This window comes from Elephas maximus, chromosome 9 (assembly GCF_024166365.1).
Source record: "Elephas maximus indicus isolate mEleMax1 chromosome 9, mEleMax1 primary haplotype, whole genome shotgun sequence".
Taxonomy (NCBI): domain Eukaryota; kingdom Metazoa; phylum Chordata; class Mammalia; order Proboscidea; family Elephantidae; genus Elephas; species Elephas maximus.
The window spans coordinates 9,956,842-9,981,967 of NC_064827.1; the positions used below are offsets into that span (position 1 = coordinate 9,956,842).

The window sequence follows — 25,126 nt, forward strand, 5'->3', positions numbered from 1 at the left end:
AGATAGAGCAGATACCTTCTTAACCAACCTCCTTGTACCTGGCTCCCTGGCCAGGTCTCCTTTACCCTCTGTGACAGTCACCCTCTGAGGCTGTTGGCTGCTGAACCCTCAGCTGGTGGGTTCCTCAGCATAAGCTCAGGCTTTTCTGCTCCTCCCCAATGAGGCGCAGATTCCCCAAGACCCATCATATTGTTTACCAACCTGATTGTTCACCAACCTGATCACGCCAGTTACACTTGTTATTTTAATGACCTAATCTAATTAAATCATGTGTCATCTGATGGACGCTGGGTGTGGGAAAAAAAAAGAATTGGTCCTATGAAAACCAAGCGGGATGTTTGGGCAGGACGTTATAAAGATTCCTGTTATATTAGGTATGAGTAAGACAACTGTAAAAGCCTGGGGAGGGGGGGACCATTAACATCTAGAAGGATTCTGTTGTTACATTTTTAGTAAGTACCTTGAAGCTCTCACTCTGCTTTACAGAAACCAAAACTGAAAATCAGAGACAATGCATCACGGGTGTAGTTTATACCAGACAGACAATGCTGAACTGTGACCAGGGAACCACAATCACAGAGAATGCTGTGGCCCTGTACAAAAAGAGTGACAAATAAATGTACATGTATGTGTTTTAGGAGTCCCTGAAGGTGCAAATGGTTAATATGCTCAGCTACTAACTGAAAATTGGAGGTTCAGGTTCACCCAGAGGTGCCTCGAAAGAAAGGCCTGGTGACCTACTTTTGAAAAATCAGTCACAGTTTGTCATGGATTGAATTGTGTCTCCCCAAAATATGTGTCAACTTGCCTAGGCCCTGACTCTCAGTATTGTGTGGTTGGCCTCCATTTTGTGATCTGATGTAATTATCCTACGTGTTATAAATCTTAACCTCTATGATGTTAATGAAGCAGGGTTAGAGGCAGTTATGTTAATGAGGCAGGACTCAAATCCACAGGATTAGATTGTATCTTGAGTCAATCTCTTTTGACATGTAAAAAAGAGAAGTGAGTGGAGAGGAGAAGGACCCCCTACCACCAAGAAAGAAGACCCTGGAGCGGAGTGAGTCCTTTGAACCCGGGGGCCCTGTGCTGAGAAACTCCTAGACCACGGGAAGATTGATAACAAGGATGTCCCCAAGAAATGACAGAGAGAGAGAAAGCCTTCCCCTGGAGCTGGCGCCCTGAATTTGACTTCTAGCCTCTCCGACTGTGAGAGAATAAATTTCTCTCTGTTAAAGCCATCCACGTGTGATATTTCTATTATAACAGCACTAGTTGACTAAGACACAGCTCTGCTCTGATGCATATGGGAATGCTATGATTCGTAGCCCACTCAAGGGCAGCTTGTTGACTGGCATGTGTTTTAATGTAAAATAAAATGTTCGTGGTCTGTGTAATTCTGAGTGATCCTGTGGTTTGAGAGACCTTCTTAATCAGTCCTGTAACAGTAGCTGGGAAGTCCTCTACTGTACATAAAATCAGAGAAGCCACAGGGCCCCCTCCTGTCAACATACAGAAGAGGAAACTGAAGTGGCTTGTAGGGGGCCACAGGATGAGGTCACGAGTAAAAGCTGCCAGTCTCCTTGGCCATCTTGCATGGGGCCCCGCCTACGGTGTACCAGTGTCCCTAGGGACCACTCACTTGCTGCTCTTGTTCCTGATAATTAACAACAATGCTTGAATCACCTGAACACTTCTAAATATATACAAATTTTATAGAGAAAATTTAAATATATAAAATCTATATAAGTTAATCATTAAATATATACCATTAAAAAAAAAAAAACCTGCCTTTGAGTTGATTCCAACTCAGGGCAACCCCACATGTGTCACAGTAGAACTGTGCTCGATACGGTTTTTAATGGCCGATATTTTGGATGGAGATTGCCAGGCCTTTCTTCTGAGGTGCCTCTAGGTGGACTCAAATTTCTAACTTTTTGGTTAGCAGTTGAGTGTGTTAACCATTTGTACCATCCAGGGAGTCCAATTAAATATAGAAATATCTGATATTATGTATTGTAATTATGTATTTATATTAAGCATATGTGTTTAACATAAAAAATATTTAAATATACAATCATGCCATAGAATATGTAGCTGCCTAAATGAGATCCCAGGTCCCTGGGTAGCGCACACAGATTGCCCTTGGCTACTAGCTGAAAGGTTGGCAGTTCAAACTCACCCAACAGCACCATGGCTGTATGCTTCTGTAAAGACTATGGCCTAGGAAGCTCTATGGGAAGTTCCACTCTGTCACATGGGGTCGCTATGAGTCAGAATCGACTCAACAGCAGAGGATTTTTAGTTTTAAATGGGACTCCTGGCAGCACAGAAATAAGAAAGTAACCACCATCACAACATTTCAATATTTCCACTCCAGGCCACCAGGAAGGAGCCCTCAGGTTTGCGGTCACCCTGGGGAGTCTCCCGGTCCACTCACTCAGCGGTGGCTCCAAGCTGGAGCCCGGTCCCCCTGGTGCCATTACCTCCTCCTTCTGGATAACTCTGATGCGGGTCTTGATGTAGGGGAAGGCGTGCATGGTGGTCAGGACAGTGTTGCGCTGGTACTGCTCCTGCAGATCCCCCCGGGGGCGCCCCTCCAGGGTGAAGGGCGTCGTGTACATGAACCTCCGCAGGTTGAAGCTCTTCTCGAAGTAGGTCACCCTGTCTTTCATCTCATACTCATCAAAGTAGGGCTCCACAAAGGTGATCTGGATGTAGGCCTGAGGGGGAAAGGGAGGGGACGGAGAAGGTGAGGTCTCCAGGCACAGCACACCATGATGCACCTGAGGGCGCACTGGGACAGGGTGCAGCACACCCCTGCCCTGCCAATGCCACAGAAGCTGAGGGCGTCTGCGGGAATCCAGCCCTGCAGTCATATCTCCCTCCGCCACGAGGCAGGAGCGGAGACACGTGCACAGGTCAAGTCAGGCTACCAGCCGCCCGTCTGCCAGAACTAACCCAGCCAACTGGACGTTTAGGCCGGCAAACTACTTTTCTTCATTTTTTTAAGTTGTGGTAAACATAGTGTAACAGAACATTTGACATTTCAACAATCTTCCCGTGGGCCGTCCAGTGACATCATGTTCACCGTGTTGGTCAACCACCACCCCTATCTGTTCCCAGATTAAACCATCGCCCATAACAGAAGCCCAGTGTCCCCTGAGCAATGAGCCCCCCTTCCCCCCTCCCTCCCGCCCCTGGTGACCACTAATGAACTCTGGCCTCTACACACCGCTTGTTCTATGTATTTCATAGAAATGGGATCGTACACTGGCTGTCCTCTCGTGTCTTGGCACTCAGCATAGTGTTTTCAAGGTTTATCCATGTTGCAGCATGTACCAGGCCTCCATTTCTCTCTATTGCTGAGTAATATTCCATTGTGTGTGTGAACCATATTTCATTGATTCATTCATCTGTTGACGGGCATTTAGGCCGCTTCCACTTTTCAGCTATTGTGAAAAGTGCTGCAATGAACATGAGTGTACAAGTATCTGTTCACATGCCTGCTTTCAATTCTTTTGAAATTTCTAGACATGGAATTGCTAAATTCTATGGTAGTTCTACGTTTAAGTTTTTGAGAACTGCCAAACTGTTTTCCATAGCAGCTGTACCATCCTACAGTCCCACCAGCCATGGAGCAGGGTTCCCATTTCTCCACATCCTTGCCAACATCTGTTGCCTTCCATTTTTTTAATCATGCAGGCTGCTCTTCCATAGGGACAAACTCTCCTTTTCAGGACAACCAAGTCCGCGCTGTACACTCATTACAAGGGCTAAAGAAAATGGACGATACCAAGTGCTAGCGAGGGTGGAGCTGCTGGAGCATGCATCATTGGGGATGGGAATGCAAAATGGTACATCACGTTACAGAACAGGGAGGCAGTCCCTTTCACAGTTCAATATACACTAACCACACAACCCAGCAATTCCATTCCTACGTGCGTGTCCAAAAGAAATGAAAATTTAGGTTTCCACAGAAACCCAGACCCCAACGTTTATAGCAGCTTTATTCATAATTGACAAAACTAGAAACAACCCAAATGTCCCCCAAACGGAGGTACATCCCTACAATGTCGTACCGCTCAGCAATGAAAAAGAATGAGCTACTACACATGGGTGGACCTCAAATGCATTACGTTAAGTGAAAGACACCAGGCTCAAAAGGCTCCTGTATGATTCCATTTATAGAACCAAACAAAATGCCAAACCTGTTGCTGTCGAGTTGACTTCGACTCATAGTGACCCTATATGACAGAGTAGAACTGCCCCACAGGGTTTCCAGAGAGTGGCTGATGGATTCAAACTACCAATCTTTTGGTTAGCAGCTGAGTTCTTAACCACTGTGCCACCAGGGCTCCATTTATATGGCATTCTGAAAAGAGCAAACCTTCAGACAGAATACAGATCAGCTGTCAGGGGTTGAGGGGAGAGGGAGGGAATAGCCACAGAGGAACACAGGGAAACTTTTTGGGGCGATGGAGCTGTTCTACATCTTGATTGTGGTGGTGGTTACATGTGTTTGTTAAAACTCCTAGAACTAAGTACCAAAAAGAGTGAATTTTATTGTGTGTGAAGAAGGGTATTTATTAAATATAAGAAAAAGAAATCCAGTTGCCATTGAATCGATTCCAACTCATGGCAACCCCATATGTGTCAGAACAGAACTGTGTTCCACAGGGTTTTCAATGGTTGATGTCTTGGTAGCAGATCACCGGGCCTTTCTTCTGAGGTGCCTGTGGGTGGACTTGAAATTCCAACCTTTCATTTAACAGCTAAGCGCGTTAACTATTTTGCACCACCCATGGACTCCAAAAATATAATAAAAGCCCTCTTTATCCAAGATACAAAAATTGGTCTCTATTCACCTGGAGCAGCAGAAAAAGGAGACCCAGAAGTCGGAGAAGAAACTGGACTGGAGGTCTGACTGCCTTTATGAACTACTGCCTCCTTAGCCATGAGGCCAGGAGAACTGGATGGTGCACGGCTACCATTACTGAACGTTCTGATCATGAAATCAATACATGAATCCTGATCAAAAGGTAAAAAAACGTAGAACAGAATTTCAGAATCTCAGAGAATCCAGACTTACTGGATCTATTGAGACTGAAGGAGCTCCCGAATCTATCGCTCTGAGAAAATCTTCAAACCATGAACCAAAATTATCCCCTGAAGCCATCTTTTAGGAAAAGTTTAGCTAAACTAGTAAAGAATGTTCACCATGAACATTGCGTTCTTTTCAGAAATTATCTTTATGAAATTCAGTTGTCTGCAGTAACCCTTAGGCATAGATGAGAAGTTTAGGGGCAGGGAGTCCAAGCCAAGGTGGTAGAACAGGGTGGGTAGAGACAGCGAGAATGGCGTCCCAATGGGAAGAGCGTGGCCAATGTCACTGCACTGAACATGTAGAAACTGATGAATGCGCGTATGCTCTGCTGTGTGTATTTTCACCAAAAAGAAAAAGTCCTCTTTAAAACATAAAAAAGATTGGCCCGGGGCCATGGACTCAGGGATATCCAAGTTCTGAGGGCATGGGTGGGGTCACTGGCCTCAGTCCCAAAGTCATGAATCAGTGTAATGAAATGTGGTTGGAATTTGGGGTCCAGATCCTCATTCAAAGCTCTCACCACCTACCTTGGGCGTTTTAAAAGAGGGGAAAAGGCCATCTGTTCTGGTGATGTCACAGCTGATCCTACGCAGCACGTGCTGGGCACCGAGCACCATGACGCATGGCAGAGCCTATCTTCCAAGGACCTCAGGCGTTTTGTCTAAAGCTGAGCTCCACTGTACAACAGTCACTGCTTTTCAAGCCTTGACTAGGGAATGCATCTAAAGTGAGCAAGTGCTCTGAAATGTGCAGAAAACAAACCCCTCCGTCTAGTGCAGTCCTCCCTGCTTGCATCACTTTCATCGTATCTTGGGGGAGAGAACAGAGGGAGGAGCTTGGAGCCTGCATTTTACAAGCCCGCCAGAGGGGGACGGATCCTCCATCCTTCCCCTTATTATACCTTGCACTTGCATGGTTTCCAGCAGCAGAGAAAGCTCTTTCATGGCAGGTGGGCTGGGCAGTCAGGCATCACCCTGAAGCCCAAACCCTTTCCATCATACCCCCAACATCACAGTGACACTTCACCTGGCTGGAAAGAACACCTGCAGCCTAAGAAAGGTGCTGCTGAACGCTCGCTATCTGGGAACAGCCTGCATCTCTACAGCACGCTTTCAACTGAGAGCGTAGAGGTTTGGTAGAAGGCATTGGAGGGCAGAGATGATTAAGGGTCTAGGTTTAGAGACAACAGACCCGAAGTTCGAGTACTGGCTCTACCACTTGCATGAGCTTGGAAAGTTGCTTAACCTGACAGATTTTCTCATTTGTAAAATGGGAACAAGGAAACCTACTTCAAAGAGATGCTGGTGGATGAAATGAAATGATCCATGCAGAGGGCCTACTGTAGGACTGGCCTCCCACCCGTTGCAAAACCGGTGGTGCCCCACATGAGTCCGGCCTTTGAGTATGGTTTCTTTAAGATCTAACCAAATAGTAGTTGAGCCCTAGACAAGAATGTCTGGCTGCATTTGAATGACTTGGAGAGACCAGACAGAGCAGGTCATTTTATGTTTGGGGGTAGAATAAGGGGACTCAGAACCTGATGGTCATTTTGTGCAAACTGTTCCCATACCTTGTTAGGATCCAATTTAGCTTTGTCCACAGGTGTCGAGTCTTTGATCACTTCCACAAATCCTGCACCAAAACACTGCCCATAGAACCCCTGGATAAGAGGAAGCAAGAGTTTATTAAAGTCATTGTAATATAATGCACCTCTTCGTCTTCTCAGAAGTAGAATCCATTTGGAATAAGTATAAGGTAGCATTTGCTCATTGATTACTGAAAGTGCCTCTGAGCTCCTGAGCAGAGTTCAGCATTTCCTGAGACAAAAATAAAGCTAGAAGGAAGTGTAGCACCGCCTCCTACAATACGTAGGCTTGAGCTCGACTTCAACGAAAGTCATCATATCTTCTAAGGCAGCTCTTTCGAGATGGCATTATTTACTTCTTGCCATTTGTACTGTGGGAACTTGGAGGTCACCAGATTTCCCGTAACATGGCAAACCACAGTGCACACGTAGACAAAGTAGATGCCTCTAGGCCTTAGTAAGGCATCCTTGGGTGGTGCAAACAGTTAACGTACTCAGATGCTGAATAAAGTTTAAAGTTCAAGTCTGCCAGAGGTGCCTTGGAAGAAAGGCCTGGCGATCTACTTCTAAAAAATCAGCTATTGAAAACTCTATGCAGCACAGTTCTACGCTGACTCACGGGGTCACCATGAGTCGGAATTGACTGGACGGCAACCTTTTTTTGTGGTTGTTGTTGTTTTTTAGACTCAAGCTGTGGTCCAGGGTGGATGAGTGACTTGCCCAAAGTTGTTCAGCTCATGAGAAGGAGACCTAGGAACAGACCCCAACCACTTGTTTCTCTGTCTGATATTATTTCCCCTACTTAGGACTAACCAATTGCCGTCTCGTTGACTCCAGCTCAAGGCGATTGTGTGTGTGTCAGAGTAGACCTGTGCTCCATAGGGTTTTTGATGGCTGACTTTTCAGAAGTAGATCACCAGGCCTTTCATCTGAGGTGTCCCTGGGTGGACTTGAACCTTCAACCTTTCAGTTAGAAGCTGAATGCATTAACCGTTTACACCACCCAGGGACTTCTTTTTTCAGTCAAGTAAGGATAAAAGTCCTTTGTCTTATTTGGCATGGATGAATAGTGTCAAGAACAATTAAACAATAAATTTAAAAAGGATAAATTTAAAGCAGTAGCAAGAGAGCAGGGGGTATCAGCTCAGGGGACCCCAGTCATCCTGCCTGAGTGGGTTTTGTTTGGGGGGTACCCTTTGGCTTTCTTCCTGAGTTCTTAGAGCTTGGCTCTTTCAACTTCTGCCTCACTTCCTCTGACTCCCGTCCATGCTGTTTCTCTGTTTCCCCATCTTTTCCACCCTTTCCTCTAAGAACATGCTTCTCTATTCTGGGACATTAGGGATCTAATGTAAATGGCAGGTTGGAATTGGGGCCACCAGCCCGTGAAGAGGACACTGGCCCTGATTGTCCAAATAGCGGCCTCCTTGAACCAGCAGGACAAGAGCGCCAACCTACAGCCCCAGAGTGCGCTACTGTTGAGATCTCCTCCGTGTCAGAATTGGGGTCTATCCTGCAGTGACAATGAACCAACATTTGCTGAAGCCTTTTCTAGGGGTAACTCAGTAATTCGGCCTGATTCTAACCTTAAAGCTGCAAACATTATTACTAAAATCTGGACAGGGTTATAAGAAAGCACAAGACATGCATGGAATTTTGGATCGAGAGTCTGGAAAATAAATACTCCCAATATAAATCTACCAGTGTCGAAAAGCTGACCCAGGGATCTTAGGGGAAAGCTACCCAAATTGCTTTACCACGTGAGCCCAGCTAGTGCCTTCATACAGTAAACTCAGTGTGGAAAAAATTTCACGCAGGTCAGTGATGAACCCGTGACTTGCATTTTGTAACACAACCTCTGATGACCCACTGTACCTTGTTTATTCTGAAACAGACATTGTCAAGCACTCAGACCACTTTGCTTACCTCTAGCCTGTGGGAGATTTCAGGAAGCTTGGTAATTGCAGGCTCCTTGTACACAAATTCCTGGCCATTCAAATCCCCAAATTTGGATCCATAGAAACCAACTCGGAAGTAGGTTCCAAACATTCTCTTATGTCCCTGATGAACAAAATGAGAAATCTCCCCTTAGCTACGTAAGATCCATCGGGTTGCAAAGGGCAGGAGTCTTCTCTTGCTGTGTTACCAAGCATTTTATCCCTATGGTTAATATAAACAAGAATCATTCCTTTAAAGAGTATAATGATTATGGAATCAACTTTGGAAATAATAAGCAGAGAAATCCCACGAAAGGTTTCTAGGACTTCTTTTAAGTGAATTTAAAGTGATTCTCGCATTTCCTGGTCATAAGGTAATTCAGGCTTCTTTCTTTCATACACAGAATTCTGGCCCCCTGTCTACTCCCAGCCCTTCTCTGTTTGGTAGGTGAGAGCTACTGTAATGATGGTGTTGTTAATTGTTATCAAGTTGGCCCTCGACTCATGATGACCCCTGCGTAATGGAACTGCCCAGTCCTGTGCCATCTCTGTGATCGGCTGTGGATCAGACTGTTGTGCTCCACAGGGTTTTCACTGGCTAATTTACAGAAGTAGATCACCAGGCCTTTCTTCCTAGTCTGTCTTAATCTGAAAGCTCCACTGAAACCTGGGTAGCATCACAGCAACGTGTAAGCCTCCAATGACAGACAGGTGGTGGCTGTACACGAGGTGTGTTGGTCGGGAATCAAACCAGGGTCTCCGGCATGGAAGGCAAGAGCTCTGCCACTGAACAACCCCTGCCCACTTAACGTAATGATGTGCTGAAGGTACATCGCTTGCTGGAGAGGAAGGGGAGTGAGCATCTTCAGGTCACAGGAAGTGCTGGTAAAGATCTGCAGCTACCTTGTTTATGATGCTGTCAAAAGCCTTCTGCAGCTTGCTGTGAGTGGCGGTCAGCTTCCGGAAGTCTCGATGCGCTTCCAAGATGGGGATGACCAGCTTGTACACTTCATTAACCGTCTCGTACAAGCCCCCCTTGGAAAAAGAGGAAGAAGATCAACAGAATTCAATGCACTGGAAACATAAGAAGTGGACGCACAGTTCATTTTCCAAGCAGTGGACGCGAGAGCAGGTTTATTGCTGGCATCGCTGACTTTACAGGGCAGGTGTGATGTCAGAACCTACTCTTGTCTTGGGGTGGCCTTAGATCAAGCTGAACAAGGCCGGAGCTAAATGGCTCCGTACCCTGCTGTCAGTAGGAGAAGGGTTTTCACGGAAAACAAAATATCACACGAGGTGAGGAGACTGGCAGCAGGGACTAAAGGCAATTCAGAAAAGAAGCCTTAGTGCGTGTACATTTCACCAGGGAGCCTCCTGCATCTGGGTGCTTAGCATTTGCCTGGAAGGAGTTAGAAGAATCCCAAGGAGTTCATTTTCTTGAATTTCAGGCAAAACAAGAGTATATCAGACTTTCTCTGACTCCTGAAAAGAAAAGTAGGAAAAAAGAGAAAGAGAGAGGATAGCTAAAACAATAAATAAAATACACAGAGGTTATAGGGAAGAAACTGAGAAATGAAAAGTGAAAAGAAAGAATAATATAAGGATGAAAATGACCTTGGATCAGCTAAGTTTAGTAAAGTATTAAATATTGTTGTCACTGTTAGGTGCCGTTGAATTGATTCCAACTTGTAGCAACCCCATGTGAGAGCGCACAACTGCCCCACAGGATTTTCTAGGCTGTCATCTTTATAGGAACAGATATCCAGGTCTTTCTCCCACAGAGCCTCTGGGTGGGTTTGAACCACTGACCTTTCAGTTAGCAGCTGGGTGTTTAACCACTACGCCATCAGGGCTCTGTATTAAATATTAACTTGGCTTAAAATTTAGGGGAATGGGGATTATTAAAATGAAAAAGGGCAAGAGACTCTTTCTCTCCTGCCCTGAACCTCAGTGACTTAGCTCTCTAAGTTTTCTCACATCAGGAGTGTTAAGGCCCAGTGCTATTCAGTTGAGGGTCTCAGTGGTTGCCCACATGTCTCTGAGCTGGTCCTGAGTTGCAATAATTCTGAGATAGACACTGTCTAGTTACGTCTTCCCTCTAATCCCAGGGGCTCCTTTCCAAGTTTTTTCGCCATGAGACAGAAAAGGAGAGAGTGCGAACACGTCTTGTCATTTATTGTGTAACCCTGGGCACGTCACTTCATCTCTCTGTGGCTTCCTTTCCACCCTTATTACATGGAAATCATACAGTAAAATTATTGCCCAGTGACAAGCGTGCAGTGAGAACCAGAACGTTACAGGAATGAAGGCTCTGTGCCTCCCTCAGGGAGCTGACGCAATTTGCATACATCACCCACTTCCCAGCCCAGCCAAGCCCTCCACGCCCAGCCTGGCAGGTTGTCGTCATGAAGTGTGGCTGACCAGGCAGTGAAGACCACAGAAACCGGAGCTCAGCCTGAATGCGTGAGGTCACACTCTGGGTGGGTGCTTCATGCACTGTTAAGGATTGCGTTAAGTCCCCCCAAAATATGTGTTGAAATCCTAACCCCTGAGACCTCGGCTGCTAATCAAAACGTCAGCAGTTCGAATCCACCAGCCACTCCTTGGAAACCCTGTGGGGCACTTCTACTGTGTCCTACAGGGTTGCTATGAGTCGCAATCGACTCAACGGCAATGAGTTTTTTTACAGGTACCTGTAAATATGACCCTATTTGGAAATACGGGTTTTCTTTTGCTATGTTAATGAAGTCATACCAGGATAGTGTGAGTCCTAAGCCTCATCACTCCTGAGTTATAAAAAGCAGAACAGATGCAAACACACTCGGGGGAAGACAGACATGAAGGAACACCAAAGAACTCCGGAGGAAGGACCCTCCCCTAAAGCCGATGTCCTGAATGGACATCCAGCTTCCAGAACTGTGAGACCATACAGTTCTGGTTCTTCAAAGCCACCCGCTTTGGCGTGATGGAGGCCCCAGGAGACCAAGGCGGGCACTGACCGTGCTGAAGAGCTCAGCGGCCTGCTCCAGGAGGCCTACCAGGCCGCTCTCGGTGAAGTACCGGCCCGAGCACACGCCGTCTTCGTCGGGAGACAGGGTGTCGTCAGATACTGCAGACTCTTCCAGCACATTGGATGAGATGTTCTGAAAGGGACCAGAGGAGAACCAGGCTACAGAGTGGCTCCGACAGGAAGTCAAACAGAAGGGCCAGGGACACTCAAAACCCTCGCCGGCCTGTGGTTATGCAAGGTCTGTGATGCCACCCAGAAGAGATTCTGGTGGCTACACTTTCTGACAGGACACACTGAGCAACTGAGCAACCGACGACCATAACTCCGTTTTCTTTTCTAGAAACTGTACTTTCCCTGTTGTTGTTGCAGCTGCTGGTGAGTCGGCCCCCAACTCATGGTGACCCCACGTACAATGGGGTCACGCATTGTGGCCCATAGGCCTTTCACTGGCTGATTTTCAGATGTAGATTGCCAGGCCTTTCCTCCTAGTCTATCTTCATTCGAAAGTTCCACGGAAACCTGTTCAGCATCATAGCTACATGTAAGCCTCCACTGATAGACAGGTAGGTGGTGGCTGCGCATCAGGTGCATTGGCTGGGAATCGAACCTGGGCCTCCCGCATGGAAGGTGAGCATCCTACCACTGAGCCACCACTGCCCCCCATTCTTTCCCTAGGACCCTTAGTACACTTACCACCATGTAGCATCAGTTGATTTGGTTGAACTACCTGAAGGGACATATAGCTGGGGTCATGGTTTTTCAAAAGCAAAGACTGATTCACAGTTAACTGAGATGCCTTGTTTCAGCAGCTGAGGGAACCTCGACTTCTGGTGGTGGTGGGGGGGTTGTTCTGAAATAGGCTGCTGCTACGACTTGCCTTTCAGATGAACAGCCACAGAACTATATGACAACCACGAAGGAGAATATCTACTTTATGGATGTTTTTATGGTGATATAGCATTTACTGACGTTTTACCCAAAATATTCTATTCTTTTCTACACAATACACCTTTATGTAAACTACAGAGTTCAGAATCTCTGGCTGGGAGTCCAGTGCCCAGAACAGGACTGGGGGAGGCAAGTGACGCACCCATGGTACAAAATTTAAGGAGGCAATCTCTCTCAGGATAGCACCAGTGCCAACCCTGCACTTGGTCACCTGAGAGGGAGTACCTCCTAGGAGCTTCACTTGCCTCCCCCAGTCCTGGCCCCGGCAGTGACTCTCCATACGTTTGACAGCTCAAGAGTCATATTCTTTGACCTGGCTCACAGCTATGGAAGAAATGCAGGTGGATCAGGGGAGGAAGAGGAAGACCCCATATACAACAGAAGGAAACCCTGCCCGGTCCTGTGCCATCCTCACAATCCTTGTTATACTTGGGCCCATTGTTGCAGCCACTGTGTCAATCCCCAATGTTTGGCAAAAACTTTTACAGTTGTCAGTCTACTCTGCCAACCACAAGTCTTTGAGACCAAGAAAGACTTTAAATGACCTTAAACAATCGCTTTATCTCTCAGTTTCTTCATCTGTGGGAGAGTCGTACTAATATGTTCCCTATCTGTTTCACAGGCTTTGGGGAAGGTCAAGTGAAATCACACATGCAAAGGTGTCTGGGAGTTTCCAAAGTGCCTATCAACTCCATTATGAGTATACACAGTAAATCCTATTAGGACAGCATTATTAGTTATCATAATAGTCATAGCATGTAATAATATTATAAGGAGCAATTACGGTAGAGCATTATAATTATTTGGAGTCCCTGGGTGGTACAAACAGCTAATGCACTTGGCTGCTACCTGCAAGGCTGGAGGTTCGAGTCCATCCAGAGGTGTCTCAAAAGAAAGACCTGATGATCTACTTCTGAAGAACCAGTCGCTGAAAACCCTACGGAGCACAGTCCTACTCTGACACACGTGGGGTTGTCAGGAGTCAGAGTTGACTTGATAGCAATTTATTATTATTATTATAATGGAGCCCTAGTGGTACAGTGGTTAAGAGCTTGGCTGCTAACCAAAAGGTAGGCAGTTCGAATCCACTAGCTGCTCCTTGGAAACCTCATGAGGCAGTCCCACTCTGCCCTATAGGGTTGCTTGAGTCAGAACCGACCTGTCCACAATAGGTTTATTATTATTATAGCAAACAATAATTAAAAAAAAGAAAAAAAACACCAAAAAGAAGATGGCAAAGGGATTCATATTATAGACACTCGGGGCTAGATTTTTTTGTCGGAGGGATGTCCTGTGCACTGTAGGGTGTTCAGCAGCATCCCTGGCCTCTACCCACTAGATGCCAATAGCAGCCTCTCCCCACCCCTAGTTGTGACAACCAAAAAGGTCTCCAGACACAGCCAACTGCCCCCTGGGGGCAGCAAAATTACCTCCGCTTGAGAACTCCTGCTCCAAATTACCAGGGGACCTGGCTCCTCACCTGAAAGCTGACACTGCCCACGGGTAGGTAGCTGTGGTCCTCCAGCATGCTCAGGTACTCGGCCACCAGTGCGGCCGCGTGCACCAGGCACATGGCCGCCTCCGTGTAGCACTTCCTCTTGGTGTGCTTTTCTGCCATGTTCTGGAGCCAGGTCAGCCGCAGGTCAGGAGACGTCTGGTAGCTCTTGGCGATTCTGAAGACAGAGTGAGGAAGGCTTTCAAGAAAAACTGGCCTGTGACACTGTTCTTCTAGGGGGTGTGGTCACTTTTTCCCATGAGTTTTCCCCCGAACCCCCCAGGATTTTTGCTACATATATAGAAAATGAGAGAAAAGGCAAATATTTATCAATCCAACTGTTTCCATGCTGTGTCTAGGGTGTGCTAGAGCCTATGAAATAGCTTTTAGTAAAAACCTTATAGGAGCCCTGGTAGTGCAATGGTTAAGCACTTGGATGCCAATCGAAAGGGTGGCAGTTCGAACCCCCTAGCCACTCTGCAGGAGAAGACCTGGTGATCTGCTCCCATAAAGATTACAGCCTAGAAAACTGTATGGGGCTGTTTTACTCTGTCGCATGGGGTCACTTTGAGTCGAAATCGACTGGACGGCACAAAATAACACCAACAACAAAAACTTTATGGGAAAAAAAGACCTGCTAGATTTAGAATGATGCAGATTTGAATGGATCTTTAGCAATCTTCTTCCTTTTTTTCCCTTTCTCTCAAAATAATAACAGAAGACAAAACCATTTCCCTTCTTACGAGGTGTATCAGAATAGTTTTGTCTTTGAACCAGGACTGCAAAGCTAGGTTTTAAACTCCAGAGTCAAACACGATTCCTAAACTATACAGGCACATTTGAAAAAATGATTGGAAAAAAGCCATCCAGGAGATAATTTGCATAACAATTGATCACTTTTCTCTTTCATTCTGTGGTGAATAGAAGATAAACCAGTTGGCATGGAGTCAACCCCAACTTATGGCGACCCCATGTGTGTCAGAGTAGAACTGTGCTCCACAGGGTTTTCGATGGCTGTATTTTTAGAAGATCACCAGGCCTTTCTTCCAAGGTACCTCTGGGTGGACTCGAACTGCCAACCTTTTATTTAGCTGCCAAGCACATTACCTATTTGCACCACCTGAGGAATTCAAAAAGTAGAAGGCAGTGCTGTAAAATAGGTTCCTCTCTTTGAATTAGGGAGATGTTTTTGAAAACTTGTATATAAATCAACCCACTCTGAATGTTGAATTTCTTTTGGATGTCATTCAGAGCGGTGTATCCACACTGCCCGTGATAATCACGTTAGTAAAAACTCTGCAGTGACACATCCTAGACCCTCAAGTGACCCCCTCTTGATCTTTTTTTGAAAAGTTTACCTGTACATGAGATCCATAAGCATCTCAGGGTCTTCCTGAAATTCCCTCATTTTCACAGTGTCATATAAGATGCTATTCAGGTTGTACAGAAGTTCCTCCACCTGCAAAAAGCAGAAGTACCCAAACACCCTTGGCTTTGCAGTCTGTGGTAAGGAATTCAGATATCATTGGAAGTACAAGGGGAAGCAGAGATCAGAGCTGCAGGGCATCTAGACTGGACTCTCTTGGCCTTCATCTTCACTGGGCCATTTGCTTCTGAGGCCCGGTATGTCCATGAACTAGCCTTGAATCCTTATATCTCCCTCGCCACCACATTTTGGTTTAAATTAGTTTCAGTTATTTGCAACCTGAAAAGTCCTAAACTCTACCCTTGAACATCAGGGCTTCTTATACCAAGTAGGAGGCAGCTTAGGACCTCGGCTTGGGTACCACTTCTCAGGAGTTTCCTGGATCTTCCCGCTGACTCAGAGTCTGAGAACCTCTTGGTACCACTTGTTCTTAATTACAAAAGCCAGCAGAGGGGCCACCAATGGATCGTAAAGCACAGAGAGGGTCAGAGACTCTGGCTCGGTCTGGGGACCCTGACAAGAGGCTCCGCTGCAGAACGTCCATCCTGCCCACTCTACACCAGCTGGCTGAGGCTTCGAAACTTTCTACCACTGCCCTGGGCTAGGGCATTGAAGAGCTCCATTCAACTGTCAGCATTTTGCTTAGTCTTACTGGTAAATATCTCTACATAAATGATGACACTAGATAGAGCCCATGGCTGAGAGGAAATGGAAGAGAAGAGAAGAGGAAAAAGATTCTGAGAGGGAGGAAGCAACATTGCAGGCAGGACAGGAGAGACTCTGAGCAAATATGGCTTTTGGACCAAAGGAAGGAAGAAAAGCACTCACTCATTCATGTAGTACACAATTAGAACCTTCTACACCTACTCCTTACTTACCAACTATCTCATTTTCCAACATTTCACATTTACGACAACAGTAAAAAATTTACTATCTATTTTGTGCATTAACAACATGTCTGGCAGTGACAGACACCGAGGTGCGAGGTAAGAGTAACACTGGCTGTGACGGTTAAGGTTATGTGTCCACTTGCCTGGGCCATGATTCTCAGTGGTTTGGCAGTTATGTAATGCTGTACTTTGGCAGTTAAGTAATGATGTAGTCATCCTCCATTTTGTGACTCCATGGGTCACTATGAGTTAGAATCGACTTGACAGCAACAGGTTTGCTTTGATTTTGGTTTGATGGCCATCCTCCATTTTTGCATAACACCAATTTTCGTATAACAACCCAGTCTTTGGAACCTAACCATGTCAATAAGTGAGGAGTGGGTGTACATAGTAGGCTGTAGATTAGGAGCTGGAGTTAAAAGAGAAATGAGACATGCTAGAACTCCATCAGGCTTTGTAACGGACATGGAAGAGAGTATTGTTCCCACAAATTTCCAAGAAGCCTAGTGGCTCAATGATTAAGTGCTTGGCTGCCAATCGAACGGTTAGCGGTTCGAGTGGCTCTATGGGAGAACAGAGTAGAACTGCCCCACAGGGTTTCCAAGGAGCAGTTGGTGGATTCCACCTGCCGACCTTTTGATTAGCAGCTGAGCTCTTGACCACTGTGCCACCAGGGCCCCTGTATATGTGTGTATGTGTATGTATATATATGCATATATATGTGTGTGTGTGTATACCACATATACATATATATAACCAGTTGCTTTTGGGCCAATTCCAACTCATGGTGACTATATACATGTATCTACAAATTTATAACTGGTTGATGCCAAACCCTGGAGAAGACCAGGCCTGGCCTTCAGGCTACCTGCGTGGGGAAAAGAGTGGTCTGCATGGCCGTGTCCTCTTCTGCATAGGCCAAAATCGTCCTCAAGGATCTTCTCAGGTGCTCCTCATTAAAGTCTTGTGCTTTGCCCACCAAAGATGCCAGGGACATGGTTACCTGCATCTTTACTCTTGCAAAGTTCTAGACCAGGAGGAAAAAAAAAAAAAAAAAGGAACAAAAAAGAGGCACTCAGCTGTTAGACAGGTGAAGACCATCGAGCCAGACACCAACAGCGGTCTGATGTTTCTCACAAGTCTCCCTGGCTTCCTTTTCTCTCAATGAAATACGAGCTGTGCTCTGTACAAGAGTCATCTGATTGTTTAAATGGATAGCGCTCCGACATAAATCATGCTTATACCGTTGGACTCCCTTTAAATTTTAATTTAGGATTGGGCTGCTGCCATGCTCGCTGGCTGGAATATTCCTACAAAGTTGGGCCACAGGATTTATCCTTTTTCGCCAAGGTTCTTCTTCTTAGGTCTTTATTTAAACTGCAGGGAGAAATGGCGTCTCCAGGGCAAGGATTACTGAGATTTCAGACTCTAGGCAGGCAGCCACTTCCTGTTCTCCCTTTCCTTCCAGGCCCATGGAAAAACACGGCTATCCCAAGGGTCCCCGAGGAATGTCCTAAAGACTTTCAAACAGTGATCCCTGATATATTCTGAGGACCCTGCCTTTCTACCATGGGCCAATTTATCTTCTACTGCCACTCAAGCATGTTCATGAACATGACCCCAAATGGAAATTCCAAAAGAACAGATCCAAATCTAGACATACACAAGCAAAGGTTGACTGCCGGCAACCCAGCTGAACTCCAAAGGCTGCTAAGCTTTGTTGGAAACCTGGGCCCAGCGGATACTGATGATTTGGAATTCTCTTCCACAGTCTCCTCTGCTGCCAGCCAATCAGAGTCTAGACTACAGGACATCTTTGGAATTCTTAGCCTGTCTGTTGCATTTCCCTCCACAACTGATAGTTTTGAATCTACACAGATTCATTCATTTCCTGTTGAAATAGACCACTGGAAACAACTGTATTCCCCGTCTTGATATTTCACTTTCAGATGCAAATTCAAACCAAAGATGGAGGCCATCTCTACACTCAATTCTTTCTTTCCCCCGGGACAGATGTAAACGGCAATACTGCAAACTTTGGCTTATTTTTTGCCTCTGGGTCAATGCCTTGCATTGACTCTGTCTGTGGACACCTGGTCCCCAGCGGGTCTGAGCTCTTACACTGACGGCTCCAAAGCTGAACCGCATGAGCAGGTAGAGGGTGGCGCAGGCTTGGCTCCGGGTGACGTCCATGCTGCTGCTGCAGTGATGCAGCACACGCTGGCACAGGTCCGCACACTGCTCCCCCTCCTCCTCGAACAGCAGGTCTCCGAACTAGGAGAGACACAGGGGCCATCAGCCAGCACTTGGCACTCCGCCCGCTTGCTGCGCTAGAAGCCCGCTGAAGTGTGCAAATGTCTGCTTGGGAAAGCAGAAAGCCCAGAAGAGTTAACGCACAGGTCCGTAAACATAACGAGCCACCTGAGTCAGAAGATGGGCTGAAGCAACAGAGTCGACTCGAGATTTAGTTACGAATTGCACAACCAAAGTAAAAGCCAGTGGCTGACGAGTCGACTCCGACTCCTGGAAGACCCCATGTGTGTCAGAGTAGAACTGTGCTCCGTAGGGCTTTCAGTGGCTTGGCCTTTCAGAAGTAGATCGCCAGGCCGTTCTTCTGAGGCACCTCCAGGTGGACTCCAGCCTCCAACCTTTCAGTGAGCGGCTGAGGTTAGGTATTGCATTATTAACAGTACTGCCGGCCAGGCTGCATTCACTGGCGAAGTCACAGCTTTGAGGGGATTATCCTCAGTTTCTTGGGGCTCCTGGAAATGACTGGTGACTAGGAAGAAAGTGGCCTTGATGATGGAGAGCGGGAGAATTCCACTGTCTAAATTTAAAAGATCCCACGCAGAAGGCACCAACCAAGGCTTTTAATAAAGGGGAAAACGTAATCACCCCAGCACGTTTTACCTACGGATAATCTATATTCCTTAGGCTGTGGGAAGTTTCTTTCTAAATCTCCTGGCATTTTATGACCTGATATTTCGTAAGACTTATTAATAAGAGTCATGTGTAGGGCTTTCAACGCACTTGTCGTGTGCTGTCGAGTTGATCCTCACTCCTAGTGACCCTGTAGGACAGGGTAGAACTGCCCTGTAGGGTTTCCTAGGCTATAATCTTTATAGAAACAGATAGCCAGGTCTTTCTACTGTGGAGCCTCTGGGTGGGTTCCAAACGCCGACCTTTTGGTTACTAGATGAGCACTTAACCATTCTGCCACCAGGGCTCCTTTCATCACGCTTAGAGCAGATATTAAACAAGATAAAAGGCAAAGCTGCTTGACTGGCATCTGCACACACATCTTAGACCCTCCGTGAGCGGCTGTTGCAAATGTCTACGGCTGGGCCCACGTTCCAGGTGGGAGAGCCACTGTTTTCCTGCCTCGTGGTGACTTCCTATAGACTCGGTGCCTCTGCTGTCTCCTGGGAAGACATCCTGCCCCTTGATACACCCTGTGGGGTCTGGGTGCCCTGAAACAGATGGGTGAAGATAGACGAATGTCACTCATAATTAAGAGCCAGAAAACGAACAGCCCATGTTTACCTTAGCAATGAGAGCCCGGAGCGTGGCGAAGCAGTGCGTCAGGTACGTGGTGCTCTGATCACAGCTCAGAGAATTCACCAGGACCCTCAGGACACCTCCCAGCAGGTTGTCCTTACAGTCCAGAGCCGAGGTGGCCTGGGGGAATGGAAGAACAGCATGGCTGAGTCCTGCCTTCTGACGGCGCATCTGTCTCACGGGTTTGGTGAGCCACCACACTATCACCATCAACCATGAGAGCTGAAGACATATTTCCATATGATCTCGTTCCAAAGCTGCCAGTTGATCTGGGATTTACACCTGATTCTGGGCTCTCCAGCTAAGTCATAGGGCACACTGCCCCATCCTGGGCCACAGCCTTTGTAATGTTCTTTCTTCCCATACAAGGCACAGCTTTCCTCTTTAAAGACACAACTGTGGGCTTCCCGATACAATAGGGGTTACTTGGTGGCAGCAATATTTCTAAATCAAGCTTATTTATGAGCTACCAAACAAACAAACAAAACCTGTTGCCATCCAGTTGATTCTGGCTCATGGCAACCCCATATATTACAGAGTAGACCTGTACTCCGTAGGGTTTTCTTGGCTGTAATCTTTATGGAAGCACATCTCCAGGACCCTTTCTTCCACAGCACTGCTGGGTGAATTTGAACCACCAATCTTTCAGTTAGTTGTTGTTGTTAGGTGACATTAAGTCGATTCTGACTCATAGTGACCCTATGTGACAGATCAGAACTGACCCTTGGGTTTTCTTGGTGGTAGTCTTTATGGAAGTAGATTGCCAGATCTTTCTTCTATGGAGCTGCTGGGCTGCTGGGCAAACTTGAACTGCCAACATTTTGGTTAGCAGCCAAGCGTTTAACCTTTGCACCACGCAGGGACCTCTTATCAGCTACAATAGGACTAAAAACACCATAACCCCCAAAACCTGTGGATGATGCCAATTAAGTTTCAGCTCTCTTTGAAAACTGGGAGTGCATTTTGGGACTGATGTTAGACATACAGCTGTCAAAGTAGTGTCATGTAAAGATGTAGTCTACGTGATGTCAGGCATTTAAATTGTCAAAGGTATCAAAGTTATCAAAGATGCCACATTCTTTCTGTCTTAATTTTTCTATAATAATTACTTTGATTTTAGAAAACCTAAAAAGCTAGATAAGGAAGGTCGCACTGTGTTTTGACAGTATTTCTTCTAGCCCTAAAAATCAATACTAGATCTGTTCTAATAAATGATTTCTCAGCGGAAACATTTTTCCATTGGGCTTAATTATTAAGTTCCAGTGGACTCATTTTTCTGCAGAACTAAAAGCCCATTATTGCCGAGACTTGGGAGATTTGGAAACATCTACCTAGAAGATAAAATTAGGATGGTGAATTGTGTCACTGCAAAGTTCACGGTTACACCATTCTTCAGGCAAATACATGTGCACGGATACCTTCCCTTCCCTGAGTTGTGCCTGAAGCAGACATCATTAATCAAACTCAGCACTCTTTTCCTTGTAACCTAGCCCAGTCATAGCCTTACCTCCCAAACCAGGCAGGATTAACGGCTGCACCCACCCACTAGAGTTGACCCATCGGAAGAAACCTATTTGCCTTCCCTGTTCCAGATTCTGAACTATAAGCCCACCACCTACATTTATTATGCGCTTGGTACACACTCTGGCGTATTTAACCACAAGGGCCAGCCAGCTTGACAAGCATCCAAACTGTTTCCAAGTGAACAGCAACTCAAAGAAGCCAGAAAAATGTTCGGTATCTGTGGAATTTGTAAGATGGACACTATTGTAAACAGTAAATGTCCCAGCTTATATATATAAAAAAAAAGGCATTTTGGGATCATGCCTGTTTCTTTCACAATTCTGTATAAAGGATTCCTTATTAAACTCCTGTAAACACGTTCTTGTCGGGCCGATCAGGTGTTCTTTGGCCTCACCTGGATGATATTTTCCTGCATGTCCAGGATGATTAAATTCGCCTCGGTAGCCAGGTTGCCACTGATCAAGGCCTCTTGATCCAGCTCTGCCTTTGTCCTAAGATACAAAAAGAGATCAAAGTAAAGCCCATGTCAAACCTGGACACGGTCCAACGATGGCAATCTATGCACCAAAGTGTAAAGAAACCTCTAGAACAGTCAACCTCAAATAAAAACAAAGCAGCCAGTGACAGGTAACTGTGGAACGGCAGGCGTTTTCTGCGATTGGCTAGTCAGGTTAGAAGGATGGTCTAGGTAGGCTCCAGGCCATTATCACCCTCACTGTTACTAGCAATGATGGCAATCATAAAAACAACAAGAACGGAGAGAGGAACAATTACTGGTTGCTGCTAGCCATTAGGCTAGAGCATTGGGTTGTGGACTAGCGGCTGGGGCCATTCAGCATTTCATGTGGAGAACAAGCTCTGGATCTGAACCACAGGCTGGAGACGGTGAGGCTGGGTGTGGTGTGAATTTGGCAAACGGTGATGCTACCCAGGGTACGGGATGCTTCCAAACTGGGTCAAGGAAATGTCCGGCTTCAGACTTAACAAAGACCACCTGGGGGTGTGGAGTCAAGCCTGGCCTTTCGTCACTCCTCTCCATTGGCTGGGTCCGTTTCCATGGGAACCCAGGCTGCCTCCCTGTGGGGTAGGTCAGCTACCACCCTGGTGGGGGTTGCTGATCACTACCTATGACCAGTTGCCATGGAGTAGACTCTACTCATGGCGACCACACGTGTGTCAGAGTAGAACGGTGCTCCATTGGATTTTCTTGGCTGAAATCTTTATGGAGGAAACCCTGGTGGCGTAGTGGTTAAGTGCTACGGCTGCTATCCAAAAGGTCGGCAGTTTGAATCTGCCAGGCGCTCCTTGGAAACTCTATGGGGCAGTTCTACTCTGTCCTATAGGGTCGCTATGAGTCGGAATCGACTCGACGGCACTGGGTTTAATCTTTATGGAAGCAGATTGCCAAGCCTTTTTTCCAAGGCACCTCTGGGTAGACTCGAACTTCCAACCTTCTGTTTAGCAGCTGAGAGCCTTAACCAGTCTCACCAACAGGGACTCCCAATACCCACTAAACTACCCCATTGTGACTCATGGCGACCCCATGTGTTACAAAATAGAACTGTGCTTTTTCTTTTCCTTGACTGTAATTTTTTTTTTAATTGTGCTTTGAGTTTACAGCTCATTAGTTTCTCATACAAAAATATATACACACATTGTTATGTGACCGTAGTTGCTATCCCTATGGTATATCAGCACACTCCTCCTTTCTACCCCGATTTTCTGTGTCCATTCAACTGGCTCTTATCCCCTTCTGCCTTCGCATCTCACCTCCGGACAGGAGCTGCCCATTTAGTCTCATGTATCTACTTGAACTAAGAAGTACACTCTTCACGAATATCATCTTATGTTTTATAGTTCAGTCTAATCTTTATCTGAAGAGTTGCCTTCGGGAATGGTTTTCGTTCTGGGTTAACAGAGAGTCAGGGGTCCATGTCTTCCAGGATTCCTCTAGTCTCAGTCAGACCATTAAGTCTGGTCTGTTAAGTAGAATTTGAGTTCTGCACCTCACTTTTCTCCTGCTCCATCAGGGACTCTCCGTTGTGTTCCCTGTCAGGGTGGTCATCGGTTGCAGCCAGGTACCATCTAGTTCTTCTGGTCTCAGGCTGATGGAGTCTCTGGTTTATGAGGCTCTGTCTCTTGGGCTAATATTTTCCTTGACCCTTTGGTGTTCTTCATCCTCCTTTGTTTCAGGTGGGTTGGGACCAACTGATGCATCTTAAATGGCCACTCACCAGAGTTGGATGCAGAACATTTTCTTAATAAACTTCGTTATACCAATTGATCTAGAGGTCCCCTGAAACCTTCATAGGGTTTTCTGGACTGCAATCTTTATGGAAGCAGATTGCCAGGCCTTTTTCTGTGGTGTGTTTGAACCGCCAACTTTTTGGCTAGGAGCCAAGCGCAAACCACCCAGGGACTTCAAATTCCCAGTAAACCAAAAAAACAAGTCTCTCACCATCGAGTTGATTTTGACTCACAGTGACCCTGTAGGACAGAGTAGACCTGCCCCACAGGGTTTCCAAGGCTATAATCTTTATGAAAGCAGACTACCACCTCTTTTCCCATGGAGTGGCTGGTGAATTTGAACTGCAGAGCTTTCAGTTAGCAGCTAAGCACTTAATCACCAAGGCTCCTTCATTGCGCAGCCCATGACGGGAAATTACCTGGCACTGCTTTTCAATGAGGTTTCATTTTAAGGAATCAACGTTTGATGGCCTAGCTCATCTACCCTCATAAAACCCATGTGAGGCTGGAAAGGAACACTTCGTATCCCTGGCAAATGTAGTTGCCAGGAAGGGGTGTGTGAAGAGTTGACCTTCCCAAGATCTGCTGTGGCCACGATGTTGCCACAGGGGCTGGGACACCATGCATCAGCTCAGAAGTCTGGGACCAGGGCTGTCACTTAGTGGTTCTCTAGTCCCCTCAACCCAATTACGTACCCTTGTGGGCTCAAAATAAACCCTTGCGGGTGTGAAATGTTTTCACTGTTAGGATAGACTCTCCTGACCTGAGCTGCTGTACATTTTTTCCTCCACATTCTTCAAGTGATAGTCTTTGTGTGAAGTAAGTGAAATCTAAAAGCTGTTTTTTCTTAATTTACTGGTAAGTCACAGGAACCCTGGTAGTGCAGTGGTTAAGGCGCTGGGCTGCTAACTGAAAGGTTGGTGGTTTGAATCCACCAGCAGCTCCGTTGGGGAAAGATGTGGCTGTCTGCTTCCTTAAAGATTACTACCTTGGAAACCCTATGGGACAGTTCTACTCTGTCCCATAGGGTCGCTGTGAGTTGGAACTGCCTCAACGGCAACGGGTTTGGCTTTGATTGACGACAGCAACAAAAACATGAGAGAAAAAGCTATGGATCACAACGGTCCAACCCCACTGTGCATGGGGTTGCCATGAGCTTGATTTGACAGCAGCTAACGACGTAAGTGAAAAATACGCGTCGGATTTTGAAGACTTGGTACGAATGAAAGAATGTGAAATACCTCATTAGTAATTTTTGTATTGATTATATTTTGATGTATTGGGTTAGTAAAATATAAACCAAAACCAAACCCGTTGCTGTTGAGTCAATTCCGACTCACAGAGGCCCTACAGGACAGAGTAGAACTGCCCCATAGGGTTTCCAAGGCAATAATCTTCAAGG

General features: G+C 46.2%; 1 protein-coding gene across 3 annotated transcripts in view; it reads right to left on the reverse strand.

The window, feature by feature from the left end:
• Positions 1-25,126, reverse strand: part of DOCK8 (dedicator of cytokinesis 8) — a 214,857-nt gene that overhangs the window by 15,085 nt on the left and 174,646 nt on the right. For all 3 annotated transcript variants that reach the window (XM_049896144.1, XM_049896142.1, XM_049896143.1), the window contains 11 exons: positions 21,872-21,968; positions 19,939-20,073; positions 18,517-18,669; positions 17,264-17,422; positions 15,438-15,538; positions 14,065-14,257; positions 11,626-11,769; positions 9,530-9,661; positions 8,616-8,750; positions 6,678-6,767; positions 2,487-2,723 (listed from right to left, as the gene is read on the reverse strand). In XM_049896144.1, the coding sequence (XP_049752101.1) occupies positions 2,487-2,723; positions 6,678-6,767; positions 8,616-8,750; positions 9,530-9,661; positions 11,626-11,769; positions 14,065-14,257; positions 15,438-15,538; positions 17,264-17,422; positions 18,517-18,669; positions 19,939-20,073; positions 21,872-21,968 (1,576 nt within the window). The remainder of the gene's footprint in view (positions 1-2,486; positions 2,724-6,677; positions 6,768-8,615; positions 8,751-9,529; positions 9,662-11,625; positions 11,770-14,064; positions 14,258-15,437; positions 15,539-17,263; positions 17,423-18,516; positions 18,670-19,938; positions 20,074-21,871; positions 21,969-25,126) is intronic.